Here is a 17,138-nt window from a genome sequence, read left to right on the forward strand (position 1 = left end):
AAGTGAATTTAGCACAGTTGCAGAATATACAATATATAAAATCAAATGCATTTCGATACACTAGCAACGAACAATCAGATATTGAAATTTTTTTTAAATACCATCCCAAAATATGAAATACTCAGAAACAAATCTGACAAAAGATGTGAAAGACCTATACACTAAAAACTACTTTGCAGAAAGAAATTAAAGAAGACTTAAATAAATGGGGAGATTTAATTTGCTCATGGCTCAAAAGATTCATTATCATTAATTTGTCAATTCTTCTCCCAGATGATCTATAAATTCAACTCAATCTCAGTCAAAAAACTAGCAGGCTGCTCATAGAAACTGGCAAGTTGATTCTAAAATTAACGTGGAAATACAAAGGACTCAAAACAACCAAAACAACTTTAAGAACAAAGTTGGAGGATTAATAATACCTGATTTCAAGATTTATTATAAAGCTACAGTAATGAAAACAGCGTGGTATTGGCATAAAGATAGACAGATCAATGGAACAGAACAGAGTCCAGAAATAGAGTCACATGTATACGTCTGGACAACTGATTTTTGAAAAACGTGCAAAGGCAATTCAGTGGAGAAACAACAGTCTTTTTAACAAATGAGCTAGAATAGCTGGCTATCCATATGCAAAAAAGGTGAACTTCAATCCACACCTTGCACTCTACACAAAAATTAACTCAAAATGGATCATACCGCTATAAGTAAAACCTTAAATTATACAACTTTTAGGGGGAAAAAAATGAGAACACCACAATTAAGAAGTGGAGAAAAGATTTAAAAAGGCACTGCACCAGAATTGCTAAAGCAATCCTGAGCAAGAAAAACAAAGCCGGCGGAATCACAATCCCCGATTTCAAAACATACTACAAAGCTACAGTGATCAAAACAGCATGGTACTGGTACAAAAACAGGTCCACAGATCAATGGAACAGAATTGAAAGCCCAGAGATAAAACCACACATCTATGGACAGCTAATCTTCGACAAAGGAGCAGAGGGCCTACAATGGAGAAAAGAAAGTCTCTTCAACAAATGGTGCTGGGAAAACTGGTCAGCCACATGCAAAAGATTGAAAATCGACCATTCTTTTTCACCACACACCAAAATAAACTCAAAATGGATCAAAGACCTAAAGATTAGGCCTGAGACAATAAGTCTTTTGGAAGAGAATATAGGCAGTACACTCTTTGACATCAGTTTCAAAAGAATCTTTTCGGACACTGTAACTCCTCAGTTGAGGGAAACAATAGAAAGAATAAACAAATGGGACTTCATCAGACTAAAGAGCTTCTTCAAGGCAAGGGAAAACAGAATTGAAACAAAAAAACAGCTCACTAATTGGGAAAAAATATTTACAAGCCACTTATCCGACAAAGGGTTAATCTCCATAATATACAAAGAACTCACACGGCTTAACAACAAAAAAACAAACAACCCGATCAAAAAATGGGCAGAGGACATGAACAGACATTTCTCAAAAGAAGATATGAATATGGCCAATAGACACATGAAAAGATGTTCATCATCGCTAATCATCAGGGAAATGCAAATCAAAACTACACTAAGATATCACCTTACCCCCGTTAGATTGGCAAAAACATCCAAAACCAAGAACGACAAATGTTGGAGAGGTTGTGGAGAAAGAGGAACCCTCATACACTGTTGGTGGGAATGCAAACTGGTACAGCCACTATGGAAAACAGTATGGAGATTTCTCAAAAAGTTAAAAATAGAAATACCCTATGACCCAGCCATCCCATTACTGGGTATCTATCCTAAGAACCTGATATCAGATATCTCAAGAGTCCGTTGCACCCCTATGTTCATCGCAGCATTATTTACAATAGCCAAGACGTGGAACCAGCCTACATGCCCAGAAACTGATGATTGGATAAAGAAGATGTGGTATATATACACAATGGAATACTACTCAGCCATAAAAAAAGACGAAATTGGCCCATTCACAACAACGTGGATGGACCTCGAGGGCATTATGTTAAGCGAAATAAGTCAGTCAGAGAAAGACGAACTCTATATGACTCCACTCATAGGTGGAAATTAGTATATTGAGAAGGAGATCTGATCGGTGGTTACCAGGGAAAAGGGGGGGTGGGGGGAGGGTACGGAGGGGGAAGTGGTGTACCCACAATATGACTAACAAAAATGTACAACTGAAATCTCAAAAGGTTGTAATCTATCATAACATTAATAAAAAAATAAATAAATAAAAAAAAAAAAAAAAAACCAGAATCTGTTAAGCAAAAAAACTTTAGCTTTTAAATGTTAAAAAAAAAAAAAAAAAAGGCACTGCACCAAAAAAGATACAGATTATAAACAAGCACATGAAAATATGTTCAATATGATCAGTTATAAGGGAAATCCAAATTACAATCCCAATGAGAATCACTACACACTTAGAATGGCTAAAATTAAAAACACTGACCATACCAAGTGTTGGCAAGGATGCAGAGAAACTAGAAGTGTATCTCACAGACTGCATGTGGTAATGTAAAATGGTAAAAAACACTTTGGAAAATAATTTAACCATTTCTAAAAAGTTAAACATAGACCTTCCATATGATCCAGCCATACTACTCTAGGTATGCAGTCAACAGAAAGGAAAGCGTATGTCCATACATACTCATACACAGAAGTCCTCACAGCAGCTTTATCTGGAATAAACTGTAAACAACTCAAATATCCATCGACAGGTAAACAGATGACTAAATCGTGCTATACACATATAATGGAACACCACTCGGCAATAAAAAAATAATAAACTTGCTATACATGACATGAATGAGTCTCAAAATAATGATGCTGAGTGAAAGAGTCAGATATCTCCAAAAAAAGAATATAATCTCATTTATATAAAACTCTAGAAAATGCAAACTGCTCTGAAGTGATGAAAGCGGATCAGTGCTCCCCTGCAGAGGGTAGAGGCAGGGAAGGGCAAGAGGCATAAACTTTTGGGGGTGACAGATATGTTCTCTATCTTGATTATGGTGATGGTTTCATGTGCAAATACACACATCAAAACTTAGCAAACTGGGCTTTAAGTATGTGCAATCTGTTGTACGTCAATTATATCTCAAAGTATATGCAGTTTTTTTGGTCAATTATAGCTCAATAAAGCTGTTTAAAAAAATGGCTAAAGGCAACAAATAGCTGTTGACAATTTTTAAGACAAAAGAATACAATTAAATCTACGTTTTAGGAAAAACATAACATAGGTAGCAGTGTGGAGGACCGAAGGGAGGTGAAAGAGATTAAAACAAGGATTTTAATCAGGAATCTACCACAAGAGTCCAAGCAATAAAATGAGATGGGGGCCGGCCCCGTGGCCCAGTGGTTAAGTTTGCGCGCTCTGCTTCAGCAGCCCAGGGTTTTGCCAGTTCGGATCCTGGGTGCAGACATGGCACTGCTCTTCAAGCCATGTTGTGGTGGCATCCCACATGCCACAACTAGAAGAACCCACAACTAAAAATATACAACTACGTACCAGGGGGCTTTGGGGAATAAAAGGAAAAATAAAATCTTTAAAAAAAAAAGAGAGATTAAGCACATCCATCTCCGTTTACCTCTTTTCTAATCTATAAAATAAGGATACTTATCTATACCACAGGGCTATTGTGAAGATCAAATGGAATAATATATATGAAAATGTTTTCAAGCGATAGAGTATAAATGTCAAAATACCACTATTGTAATTATATATATGTAATTCCTTCTGTCCCTCCCTTCTAACTTAGTCGTGGTACCTCAGTGGTCTCCAACTCCTCACCTGCTCTCAAACACAAGGCCAGCCTCCTCTTTAGGGAGATAAGTATTGGAACCTTCCTGGGCTACAAGAGTTCTAGCATTCACGAGAACCATATATTTAGCCCAAATCTAATGAGAGCTCAGCTCCTCTACCCTCAAAGATAAAAGTTAAGTATTTATAGCTCCTGGGACCTCATTCCCTGTACTATAGATAGGAGTGATACAGACGCTAAAGTCTTTCTCCAGAGACTTAAGGACTGAACCTTTTTAAAAAAATCCATCCACCACCTCCTTACCCAACAGTCTTTTCTGTTTCGTTTCCAACCCCATACCTCGTCCATTGACATATCCCATACTCTGCAAATTTCATTCTCCATTTCTTCATCAAGCTCCATCTGCTGCTCCTCATCATCTGAGTTGGACTTGGCGCTTTCAGGGTTAACAGTCTTCAGAAACACAAAGGAAAAAAAGAGATGAATGCAAGCTGCCTGTAGCACTTCCAGGTACTATTATCCCACAATCATGTAAAAGTCACAAAGATACTATCCTCAAACTACCTTCTCTTGCAAAAACCTTGTTCAAAAAAATTAGTACCTTGGGTAGAGCTTTGCATTCAACATTCATGGAGTAAACAGTGTCACTAGGCACTGGGGTAGAAAAACAAAAGACAAATAAGATATAATCTCTTGCTTTCAAGCATTTTAGGATCTAGTGGGGAAAAGACATGTATACTGATAATCCCAAAGAAAAGGCTAAGTGACTCAACTGAAGGTGGACAAAGAGTCATGGGAGCAAAACTCATGGACCAAGGACCAAGGTCTGGGAGAAGTGAGGGAAAATTTCTTTTCGGAGGGGATATTTCAACTAAATCTCTGAGAAAAGGAGTTTGCCATGTGAAGAAGGGGAGAAGTGCATCCAGAGGAAAGTAGAGAGCTGAGAGTTCAGGGCCCGGCATGTCTGGGGTACGGTGAGCACTTTAGTGTTGATGGAACACAGTGTGTCACAGGCAGATGAGGCTGGAGAGGTTTCGAAGAGCCCTAGATTCCAAGCTAAGACTTTAGCATTTTTCTCCTGTAGGCAAAGGGAACTACCAGGAGTTTCCATGGACAGCATTTTCTTTCTAAAATTATTCTGGCAGCAGTGTAGATGATGGACCGGAGAGGACCAAGATGGAGTGAGCGAAATCAGTTAGGGAGACGTGGGGAGGAGAAAGTTCACATTCACGGAGAGTCTCCTACAAGCCAAACACCATGGTAAGTACTCTATGGCCATTATAATATTACTTAACCTATACAAGAACAATATAGGTATTATCATCCCATTTTATAGAAATTAAGAAAGAAGCCGAGGCTCTGAGCACCCGCATGACTTTCTCCAAAGTACACAGTCAGTAGTTGATAAGCCGCGTTTTTGATATGAGATCTGTATGACCCCCAAATCACCACTTATTCTACTACAATAACAGTCCATGAAATGGATAATTCAGGACCTTCGGAAATGACAGTGAGGGGATGAGGAGCAAAAGCCTGAACACTGTATTTACATAGTCATATATTTTTGGAGATTTTGCAAAAGTAAAGTCTTTTAACCGCAAGCATCCCGGCATCCCTGCCATTATACCCCTCTTCGTGTTGAGGTGCACTGGGAGCGGCTCCCCGTAGTTCTGGGGACCCCGGAGGCGGCCAGGACCCGGGCGTAGCCGAGCCGCGCGGGCCCGGGGAGGGGTCGCCGTGGGGATGGCGGCCCCGGGGCTGGGGGCCTGAGGGAACGCGGGGGAGCCCACGCGCGGCGCGGGTTTCCGCACCTGGATGAGCCCGCTGAGGACGCCGAAGAGCCAGTGCTTGCTGTAGACCGTGCTCCCTATGCAGTCGCCCCCGGCCGCCTCCTCCTCGGCCTGGTCCCGACTCGGCGGCGGCGGCGAAGGGTTTCGATCCATGACTCGACGGCCACCCGCGCGCAGCAGCCGCGCCGGAAGCCGCCGGAGGAAGCGAGAGGCCTCCTGGAGCCAGAGGACCCGGAGCGCCCGGCGCGGCTCCCGCCACAGCGCCCTCTGCTGCTCGGAGCCCGGCCGGCCCGAGAGCCAGCCCTATCTGCCCATCGGGCCTGGAAGCGCGATGACGTATTTCCCCCACCTCATCCTACCCAGGACCCTCACAGTGTCCTTTTCATAACTGTTATTTGTCACCCTCACTGGACCAGATATCCCATCTCTCCCGGAGCTCTTAGCCTGATTGGAAGGGTCCGGGGTGGAGGCTGGGGCAGGGAACAGGGCAGTGAATCTCCACTTATGGGACCAAGGATCTCTGGACAATGTTGCCACACTTAAAGACATCAGTAGGGGCTCATTCTTCTCCCAAGGTGTGACTGGAATCCCGGGAAAGACGAAAGTCACCAGTAGGAATGTCAATATTCCAACTCCCTGTATTTTCAGTTCGTGCTTCTATTTAGTTCAACGGTACTCAACCTCAGACCCAACGTTCCCTCCCACCCCTGCAACAAATATTTTACAACATCCACTTTACTTCAATGAAGTGAAGATTATAGACGATATGGCCTACCTCAACATGTAAGTTCAAAAATATCAATATGATGCCCTAACAGAAAGAAGGAGAAATAAAATTAATCTTATTTAGTGATAAACATATTTCAATATTTTAAATGCTCAGGCACAACTGTACTAGAAGACATTATAAAGGTCCCTGATGTTAACACATATGCATCAAGTCACTGTGAACCCAACAGTTACAAATGCAGGACGACACGGGTGTGCTTCCATCAGGAATGGGGCTTCCCAAATCATGAACAGATGATGTTAAAATTTCCACCAAAACGAAGTTCTGATTTACACAAAAATTGCATTTCTGGAAATTTTTAAGGTATATTAAAACTGGACAAAAATACTCCGTGTTAATATATAAAATACAATTGGGTCTTAGGCTCAAATAATTATAAATATTCTTTTCATCTTATGTGCAGGGGCGGACCCAGGTTTTGTGGGGCCCGAATTATGCAATTTGGAAAGTCTTCTTTAGGAAAAACAGTACAAAATTACAAATATTAAATTAGTTATAATAGGAGATATTTATTTAGAATGGGAAAAAAGACATCACAACAAATTACCAATTTTAAATTGCCAACAAATACCTAAAACATCATGAAATCCAGAAAAATATTCAAATATTTTTGTTAATAAATAGCCTGACACACTTCTACAATCCTTTTTCTTTTTTTTTTAAAGACTTTATCTTTAGAACAGTTTTAGGTTCTCAGCAATGTTGAGCAGAAGGTACAGAGGTTTCCCCTAGAGCCCTTGCCCCAACTCATCGATAGCCTCTGCCATTATCAACATTCCACACCAGAGTGGTCCATTTGATGCAATTGATGAACCTTCAATGACACATCATTATCACCCAGAATCCATAGTTTACAATAGGGTTCACTCTTGCTGTTGTATATTCTATGAGTTTGGACAAATTTATGACATGTATCCACTGTTATAGTACCATACAGAGTAGTTTCATTGCCTTAAAAATCTTCTGTGCTCCCCCTACTTGCAATCCTTTTTTAACATATTTTGTTGCGTTCTCTCTGATCATCTCTTTCTAGGACAATGACCTTGTAAGATCATTTTCTATAATGAAAAATAGAAAGATAATTCTGTCTTTACTCTAGCCTAGTTGTTTGAATTTTTAAAAATTATTATTGGTAGTTTAGGAAAGTTTCTTTCAGCTTCTCTACTTGTTAGTGGTAATATTCTGTAAAGTTTTGACTGCTGTCCAATTTGGAAAACCTCTCTCTGGGGGAGAACTTTTGTTTTGACTCAGATTTGATGAGAATAAAGTCTTGCACTTAGGATCTTACAGTTCTCCATAGACTCATCCTGACCTTGTACATTCCAAAGTTTTCTTCCCAACTACCCACATTCTCTGTGCTGGGCTCTACAGGACATTTTCATTTTGCCCTATGACCTCTGCTCCTGCACCTGGGAGCCACCTCAGTGGGTGGTGGAAGCATACCTAGAGGCCATTCCTACAGGATAGCGATCAATGACTTAGTTATACTTGGAAATGACCACAAACCACATGAATATGTCCCACTAAATACAAATCGATTGTATTCCCAACTCAGATTTTCCTTAGTTCAACAAAATGCCTGTAACCACCCAGTGCCACTTAACACAAAAGGAAATGTGATGGTGGGCTGTTGGAGTGGACAGAGTCAGAGGCATTAACTACTTGCAGTTAACATAGTTTACTTTTGAAGATTTTACTACACTATTGGACCATATAAACACTTTTCTAGGGCCTCTCCCAGGGATGTGGAATAGTCCCATATAAGTGAGGAGCCCTTGAAGCTTAAGCTTCATCAGCTTCACAGTGAATCTGACTCTGCCTACCTGCATGTCTGATAGGACATAACAAAAGTCATGCAGGGTGTAGGATGGTCCTCTGTTTGCAGCACTGTCTCATAAATTGTAAGATGCATGTATCTCGGGCCCATCCACTAAATGGCCCCCAATTATTGTGCCAACCAAAAGTGTCCCCAAAGATATCTAAAAGCTGGGGTGGGGATGGGGGTGGGTTCAGTGCTGTTCCTGTTGAGAACTAGGGTCTAGATATCTCTCTGTCCCAGGGACTGACAAGTTGGGGGAAGAATTATCTTAATGCCGTTCTCTAAGGAGGTGTCTACATACCTCTTTCTGCAGTTCCCTTGACACAATGATATAATCTCCTCCAAATTCTTGCTTGCTTTTTCCTCAGTCCTTTATTGCCACTGCTCTCGCTCCCCAGTATAGGCTTGTGAGGATCAGCTGGGGTGGTACATGGAATACATTCCGTGAAGGAATGACTAAGTGAACTAATGTATACAACAGTGTTTTATAAGCTCTAAACTACAATATAAATGCTAGTTATAGAAAATCGTTAAGAATGTTGGTTCTAGTGTCAAACTAGCAATGTGGCTTGGGTACATTATTTGAACTGTTTGTGCCTCAAGTTTCCTCAGCTATAAAACAAAGATAATTAAAGTGTGAGTGTCCAATGAGATAACACAAGAAAACACTTAGAGTCATGCCTGGCCCACAGTTAACTCGCTGAATGTTAGCTGTCATTATCATTATCATCCTATTATTAACTAGTGTTGGAGGAGCTTAAAAACCAACCAGCAGGAGGACTGACATAGAAGCCGCTAACTCTGAGAAGGATGGATATGGATTCCCAAGAAAGCATGAACAAAGTGCTACTGAGGGGACCGGCCCCCTGGTCGAGTGGTTAGGTTCCCACGCTCCACTTCGGCAGCCCAGGGTTTCACCGGTTCAGATCCTGGACGCGCACGTGGCACCACTCATCAAGCCATGCTGAGGCGGCGTCCCACATAGCAGAGCCAGAGGCACTCACACCTGGAATATACAACTGTGTCCTGGGGGACTTTAGGGAGAAGAAAAAAAAAAGAAGATTGGCAACAGATGTTAGCTCAGGGGCCAATCTTTAAAAAGAAAAGTGCTACTGAGGCATTTAATATTAAACATTTGGGGCTGACAGTTATGGTGCACTGAGGACCTGAGTTCTATATGACCTTAACCACCTAGCGGGGAAAGAGAGAAGTGAAATGACTTTGAAAGATATCTCCCAGCACCATGGACAGGGACTGGTTAACAAATGAATCTGGGAGGAGAGGATGGGAGAGGAGAAAGACTCCTGGTGACTAGGTCTCCATGACAGGGAAAGAGACCACTGAGGGACCCAGGCTCCTGGGAGGCAGAGGAGGAGAAGGGACACAGCCGACTGGGCAGAGAGGAAGTCTAGACACAGAGGGATCTAGAAACAGTCCATTGTAACCAGAGACACTGGGGCCAGCAAGAACCCAGGGGAGAGGGTCTGATTTGGGAAAGAAACTGTGTGGTATGTGAGATTGACCACACTTCTACAAGATTTCAGGATCTTCTGGGGTTATGTAAGAGACATAACCTCAGTCTACACTTTGACCCAAGAAGATGGCCACTGCTGGGGTGAGTCAGAGTACCTTTTTGTACTTTCCTTTGATTTTTTTGACATCAAATTTTCATACCCTCATGGAAAGGGTGGGGAGTATTTTCTCTTCTACTCTCTGGAATTGTTTGTACAAAATTGGAATTGTTTGCTTTTTTAAAGGGTTAAATTTATCTATAGAAATATTCAGGCCTGCTGTTTCCTTTGAGGGAAGATTTGATCTTTTACCATAATTATAACATAATCCAAGTTTTCCTTTCTTCTTGAGTCAGTTTTTGTAAGTTGTGTTTTTCCAAGAATTTGTTGATTTTTGACCAGTTTTAAGCTTTATCGATGATGTTCTTCAGAGTATTCTCTTATTATCTTTCCATGTTATGAAACAGTTATGGTCTGATAATTGGTCCATGTAATGGACCATATATGGTCTTTACAGTAAGGTTGGTGTTATGGACTGACAGTTTTACCCAAGTTTACTCCTATTGTTTATTAGTGCCTTATCTCCTATTTAAAAATAAAAGTGATGGTGTTTATTGGTCATTGTACCTATATTAGGTAGGCTTATGTTCTCAGAAAGACTGTCATACACTGTTTCCAGATGCCAACAACAAATTGGATTTCACAAGCATTTATTAAACACTTTTATGTATTCTTCATCAAGCATCAACTACTAGGGGTATAGAATTCAGTAACACTAGCTCAGCAACTGTCCCTGCCCTCAGTGGGCTCACAGCCCGTCTCCTGAGAGCAGAGTGAAGAGGAAGCTCAGTACTTGTCAGGCAGGCCAGCAGGTCTGAAGTGATTGGGGTCTTTGCCGCTCCGGCCCCATTCATTGGCAGCCTGGTCGGCCCTCGAGTCTGCTGCTCCGTGGCCGCTGTCTCCAAACTTGAAAAGGTCTGTGACTCTCTGAGCATTCTCTCTGGCATTGCTGGAAAGGAGGAAGGCAGGCAGGAGATTAATCCGGGGCTGATGAGCAACAGCCCCACCCTCCCTGTGTCTCCTCTTTCCCAGGGATGGCTCTAAGAGGAGCCAAGGAGAGAGGGGTCCATACACTGAGCCCACCTGGACACAGCCCACTCAGCCCGCTGATGCCCTGATGCTGGGTGAACAGCATCCAGAGGGGAGGGTTGGGAGTCGCCCATTCCCACAGCCCTGCTCAGGGTTCATCACCACTCAGACCCCACACTGGGCACAGAGGGAGACGGTGGGCCTGAGGAGGAGGAGGGGCCACGGTCCCTACAGGTCACTTCTCCAGGGCCTACCCCTCCTCATCCCCAAAGGCAGCCCAGCTCTGAGCACCCACCCCTGCACCCCCAGGCCCCAAGTCACCTGATGACTTTAGCAGCCCAGGCGCCCCCAGGGCCCCTCCGTGCAGCATCATAATTCCCGCGGGCGTGGAAGTATTTGTCTGCTCCTTTGTAATTGGCTTCTCTCATGTCAGAGTAGGCTCTCCACATGTCCTTAGCCCCTGGAAGGGAAAGAAAATGATGAGATGAAGGTGATCACATCTTGGCAAAATAGAGTAATAAGAAATTTCCTCCCACTGATTCCAAGATTTCATCCTTTGACAGAGTCCTTGGAGATGGTGTTGGCTTGAGATGAATATTCCTTCCCTTTTCCTCCCTGGTTAATGCGATGAGAATCACACCAGGTGCAAATTTTATTCTGCCTGATTGCATTCCCAGCTCTGTTGCTACATTGTGTTTGGCCATGTGTGATGCCTATGATGACGAGGTGGGATGGTCCCTGAGGGAGGTTTGGTTGTACAATGAGCCTCTACCTGGAAAGATGCAGGAGACCCTCTGACCTGAGTGTGAGGACAAAGGCGACTCTGAGGGAGGCTGTGCACCCACGGGGTTCCCAACCCAGTCATGGGAGAAACTCGTCCCCATGGGCAGCGTGAGGACAGCTCAGTCCTGAGTACGTCTGAGTGTCCGTGCACATCTGCGCCTGGATGGCTGTCAGAATCCAATGGGCAGGTGATAAAGGTGAGTCCCTAAGAGAATTGTGAAGAACCCGGGTGATCAGATGCGGACAAAGGGCAACGACCCACCAGCTCTAAGGGACAGTGTCATCCCCAGTAAAGTGGAGGAGTGTTGCCTCCCTCAGAGTGTTTATGCAGAGAGACTGAGGAGATACAGGTATGACTTCTAGAACATTGTAGTGGTCAATGTACCATCACCTGTCTGGTCCTTGGGAAAGGCAGGACAGAAGGAAGAAAAAGAATGAACCAAGATGAGGAGTAGGGGTTACGGATGGAAGAAATCTGATCAAGCTAGAATAAAATGGCAAAGATTTTTAAAAATTACCTGATTAGGAAACACAGAAAAATCTAACGGAGAGTTGTAATATCAGTTTATGTAATATGTCCATGAGATAACTTGTCTTCATTTTATATCTTTGTTATTTCTGCTGTTCAGAAAGATAGTTTTGTTGAGAGTTATGACTTTCCTACTATATTCATTCCCTCTGAGTTACTGATTTAAATAGATCCTAGGAGTCCAGACTTGCGCAGTAAGTATTTCCAAGATGCCTGACACATTTTGTCACTTGAGGGGTCAAACCGGAGGGAGTGGTTCTCAGCCTTTAGTGTACAAATGTCACCCGGGGGCTTAGTAAAGGCCAGATTCCAGCTCAGCCCCAGAGACTGAGATTCAGGGAGGGGAGTGTGTGGACCCAGGTGTCTGCATTTCACAGGCACCCAGACCCCAGGGAACTCTCATGCAAGTGGTCCTAGAACAACTCTTTGAAAGACATTGACCTAAGAGATGAAAAGAGATTTTCAGCTGGGTCTAGGAGACTTTCAATAGGATCAACTGCAAACTCTTCAAACAATTATTCAGAGACTATCACAGAAAAAAACCCACAAAATAATTTTGAGAAATAAATAAATTTATTCCACTTTACTATGGCTAGTGAGGTAAATATCTCTTGCTCCCGGTTTCCTGGTCATTCTCAGCCCCACTGGAAGCATCATCAGAAATTTATTGTGCCTTTTGCTGGGGGGAGAGCAGCTCTGTAGAGTTGCTTCCAAAGGCTCCATGTCCCGCTGTTGCCCATTTGCTCAGGTGAGAACAGGGTGTGTGTCCACAGTTCCCTCCCTCTCCCAGGTGCACTCTGGTCTGCGAGGCCGTGTTGCTCCTGGTTAATAGCCAGGTCTGGGGAGCTCCACGACCTGGGCTAACTCCCGCTGTGCTTTGGGAGTTTGTTAGGTATCTGAATCTCTTCGTGCCTCAGTTTTCCTGTTAAGGGATAATGGTACCTACATCTCAGGATGAAAGGATTAAAACCTGAGGATGAAAACGAGTTCATTCGTCCATGTAAAGCTCTTAGAACAGTGCCTAGGACGTATCAAAAGCTCGCTTACTTTGGTTGTAATTACTAAGTGGATGGGGAGTGTGAACACACCCCACACACTGATGCACCCACTTCATGGCCCCTGAGACATAGACATGAGCTGTCCCTGACTCCCCACTAGGCGGCAGTAGAGCCCCACTCGTGTTTAGGGAACAGGGTCCCTGAACTCTATGTCTCCTCCTCACTCCTGTTGAAAGTTGCGGCCCAAACCTTATGATTTCTGGCCTGGGGATCCCCACAAAGTAGTAAAAAGTTTCCCGGAAGAGTCTGGGGGAACTGCTATCATAAAGACCATGCTCCTTGTCTACCCACCTGTGGCCTTTGTCCTCTGGGGATGTGACCTCTGCTCAATGAATCCTGGGGATAGTCAGTTGGAACCTCCCCACCACCCATCCCTTGGTCCTTACCTTGACCAGCTTCCTTGAGGAATGTGAACCATTCCCGGCTGCTGACACCCAGGACCAGGGAGCAAAAAATGATGCCGATGGAAAGCTTCATCTTGCTATAGAAAGTCAAGCAGACACAAAAAGGATTTTTCTTTCTTTGGTAAAACTGATCCACCCTTGCATTCTAAAAATAAATCCCACTCAGTTTTATATATGCATATGTATATGTATATCTACATCTGTCTATATAGATAGATTGTATTTCAGAGGGTCCAGTGTTCCATTTCCATTTGTCTCATTGGAACCCCAGCGATATACTGGATGAGAAATTGCAATGAGTTCTAAGAATAAACCGCTTTCCATTTCAATCATCCCCTATCATCTCTGAAGCCCACTGTACAGAAACTTTCCAGAGAGGCATTTGGGGATTTTGTGACCACACACCTCTCTGTAATATGAGATGAGTTAAACCATCTACAACTATCTGTAGCAGCCTGCTCTACCCATCACTGACTTCACACAGAAGAAGCTTACAACAACATCCCTACCCCAAAAGTATTCACATTGCTGAATTCTAATTGTCAGAATAGCAGACTCGGGAAGGAGGCAGAGAGCTGGGATGCAGCACAAGGAAGCTGGTGGGAAAGAGAATCTCCAAAGAGGAAAGCTGTAGGAAAGTTCTAGCCCCTCACCTGTGGCTGTCCCTTTCTGCCGGACTCCTGATGAGCTGGGCTTCTTGTGCTGCCTGCCCGGGAGATGTGGCTGGTGCTATATATACCAACACTTCGCTAGGGGAATGAATGGGAACACAGGTGTGAAGCAAAAAGAAGAAATTTGGGAAATTCCTCTTGGGCACAACACAGCATCCAGAACATCAGGGTTATTTTTCGCTCATGTCGAATTTCCCAGATTGTGCAATCTGGGAGCTTTCAGGAGTGTAACAAGTTGTATTTTGTGCCCATTTCCAGTCTCACTCCTGGTGGGGAAAGATTTTTACCCCCCAAATAATGTACTGACATTTTCTTTGAAGGGAAATCAATATTAGAAAGAGAGATTTTATTTAAAAATGTAGCAAAACAGGTCAAATGGACCAGCAGAACTGGCTCCATTGAAGGGACAGCTCAGGATGAAACTGGACCCCGGGGCACAGGAGTAGGAAAGGAGAGATAGAGACCAGCCAGGGAAATAAAATTCAGAGCACTCGCATGAGGTGGTCTCAACTGGAAAAGAGAGTCCTCCAGACTCAAGTGTATTCAGGATCAGTTGCTGTTGAAGGTCATAATGACAAGTTGTATTTGGAGGATGCTGTAACCCAGAAACATTGAACTGCAGTGTAGACATTTGCTACAATGTTGTGTAGAAATGACACACTATTAAAACGAGCAGGAAATGGCCCAATGGCTGCCAAATTATCAGAATAGAAGATTCAGGAAGGATGCAGAGAAAGCTGGGAGGCCGCACAAGAATGCTGGCAGGATGCGATGATAGAGAACAGCTGTCTCAACCAGAAAAGCAGGACTGGGCTTTATTATTTGAGTTTAGTAAGACAATCTTGGGAAGAAATTGCATGCAGGTGCTATCAGGCAGATGGCGTCCATGGTCCACCGCCTGCCCCGTTCCTGCCTCTTCATCCAAAAGGGAAATCTTAAAAGCGGCTGGATTTCCCTAGAGAGGAAAGATGACGTGTGTGTAACGTGGCAGAGATGATGGAGGATCCAAGGAACAGATCTGGTCCTTCTCACAGTGGGACCCTGGCTGAAGCCTAAGGACAGTGTTGGGCAAGTAAGGCCCAGCCCAGGGAGTACCAGCTCAGGATTTGTGCCTGGAGTGTTTCTGGGAGACGAGGAACATGAGCAGTGCGTTGGAGATACTAGGAAAGGAATCTCCAAGACTGAGGCAGGCACATCATGGAGACTTGCAGCCGAGATGCTGGAAGATGGAAACAATGGCCAAGAAGGAGGGGAGACTGGTGCCTCATGAGAGAATGGTGAGGATGAAGGGCTCATAATTTGTTACAAGACTAGAGGAACTATGAGTAGGACCTTAGAAAGAGGAGCGATGAACCAGGGGAAGCAAGTCAAGCACAGATTATGCTAGTGTTTGGGACTCATTGTCTTAGATTAGATCCGCCAGAATTAGGAGTGATGGCTCTTTCTGGGTCTGGGTCATATTTTCACTCTTGTAGATATAATGAGATGAAAGTTGTAGGGCAGATAACTGTCAAGGATTTCCCTGGGCCATTAGGTCTTATCCAAGACAATGCTAAGCTACATTCAGGTATTCTACAGATAACTTCCTCCCTTGGAAAAGGTAGATTCCCTGTGGTCCAGAGAGTCCAGGTCCCTGAACTGGCTTGGATCACTTTGCCCTTGGAGTAGACTTGCTAGGGAAGGGGGTCTTGTCAACCCTCCACAGCCGTTGGTCACAGTCATGCTGGGTGGCTGCTTCATAGAGGAGGGCATGTGATGTCCAGACCCTCTTTCTCCTACCTTCCTCAGGACAGAAGACGTGGACCAGTGATCACATCCTGTTACAATTCTTTTACTCGTTTTGGAGCCATTCAATGCTGGAAATCAATGCCCCACTTTCTCACGTCATTCAAGTTGTTCTTTTCATCGATCGAATCATTGGAGAGAAAGCATGTACAATTTCTAGATGCCAAGAGGAACTCCTCACAGGGACTCTGACCAGCATTGCATGTTCCCTTCCTTTCTTACTCGATGTCTTCTGGGAAGGGACACACAGTTCCTTGCAGGGCCATGCTTGAAACAGTAGACCATAGTGGCCGTCTGCCTTTTTCACTTGCTTATCTTGCAAAAACAAGTTACCCTGTCATGGGGAGATCAGGATCTCCAGGCCTTAAAGGGATTTCCCAACAGCCTCCCATGAGTCACTGTGTCCCTGTTTGGGGAGACAGTCTCTGTTAGCACCTATTATCCCAGTTTAATTGTTAATAGTGACGCCCCCTTCCCTCTAGAAAGTGACCTGTTCTTCATAATAAACCAGATGGACTCCTAGTCTACTAGCTTCATGTGAGCAGGCTTTTGAGAGGCCTGAGATGCCTCCATTTCTTCTGTTACGATTAATGTAAGTGAAAGAGAAAGATCAGAAACCTTAGTAAAAGATCAGAAACTAAAGTAAAGGAAAGAGCCCTAAAAGGGGCTGGCCCCATGGGGTAGAGGTTAATTCTGGCACACTCTGCTTCCATGTCCAGGGTTTGTGGGTTCAGATCCCAGGCATGGACCTACACCACTTGTCAAGCCAAGGTGTGGCAGCGGCCCACATACAAAATAGAGGAAGACCGGCACAGATGTTAGCTCAGAGTGAATCTTACACACACACACACACACACACACACACACACACCCCCCACACACACAAAGAACCCCACAGGCTAGCCTGACCAAGAATGGCATCTGAGGCATTAGTCCCAGATTTGGAGGGACAGCAGGAAAAAGGATGAGCAGGTCCATGAGTATCAAATGAAGAAAATAACGACACCGAACTCAGAGGGTTGTTATCAGGACGACATGACTGACCCTGAAAGGGGCTGGGACCAGTTCTGGGCGCATGTAAAATACTTAACACATTTTAGCTCTTCTGGCTCAACCATGAAAATTCATAGTAATTTATACTTTACCGAA

At 43.8% G+C, this 17,138-nt stretch overlaps 2 protein-coding genes across 3 annotated transcripts in view; both read right to left on the minus strand.

The window, feature by feature from the left end:
* The window catches only part of SAAL1 (serum amyloid A like 1), a 59,044-nt gene extending 53,281 nt beyond the window's left edge, over window positions 1–5,763 (minus strand). For both annotated transcript variants that reach the window (XM_070491321.1, XM_070491322.1), the window contains exons 1-2: window positions 5,572–5,763; window positions 4,100–4,213 (exon numbers count right to left, since the gene is read on the minus strand). In XM_070491321.1, the coding sequence (XP_070347422.1) occupies window positions 4,100–4,213; window positions 5,572–5,703 (246 nt within the window). In that variant the 5' untranslated portion in view covers window positions 5,704–5,763. The remainder of the gene's footprint in view (window positions 1–4,099; window positions 4,214–5,571) is intronic.
* A 4,592-nt stretch (window positions 5,764–10,355) lies between these two features.
* Window positions 10,356–14,274, minus strand: LOC106835488 (serum amyloid A protein-like). Its single transcript, XM_014847877.3, has 4 exons — window positions 14,187–14,274; window positions 13,516–13,610; window positions 11,081–11,219; window positions 10,356–10,679 (listed from the first exon to the last, which is right to left on the minus strand). Exons 2-4 carry the CDS (start codon window positions 13,604–13,606, stop codon window positions 10,517–10,519), a joined length of 393 nt encoding a protein of 130 aa, XP_014703363.1. The 5' UTR covers window positions 13,607–13,610; window positions 14,187–14,274; the 3' UTR covers window positions 10,356–10,516.
* Between the last annotated feature and the right edge of the window lie 2,864 nt (window positions 14,275–17,138).

The sequence above is a fragment of the Equus asinus genome, chromosome 20 (assembly GCF_041296235.1).
Source record: "Equus asinus isolate D_3611 breed Donkey chromosome 20, EquAss-T2T_v2, whole genome shotgun sequence".
Classification (NCBI taxonomy): domain Eukaryota; kingdom Metazoa; phylum Chordata; class Mammalia; order Perissodactyla; family Equidae; genus Equus; species Equus asinus.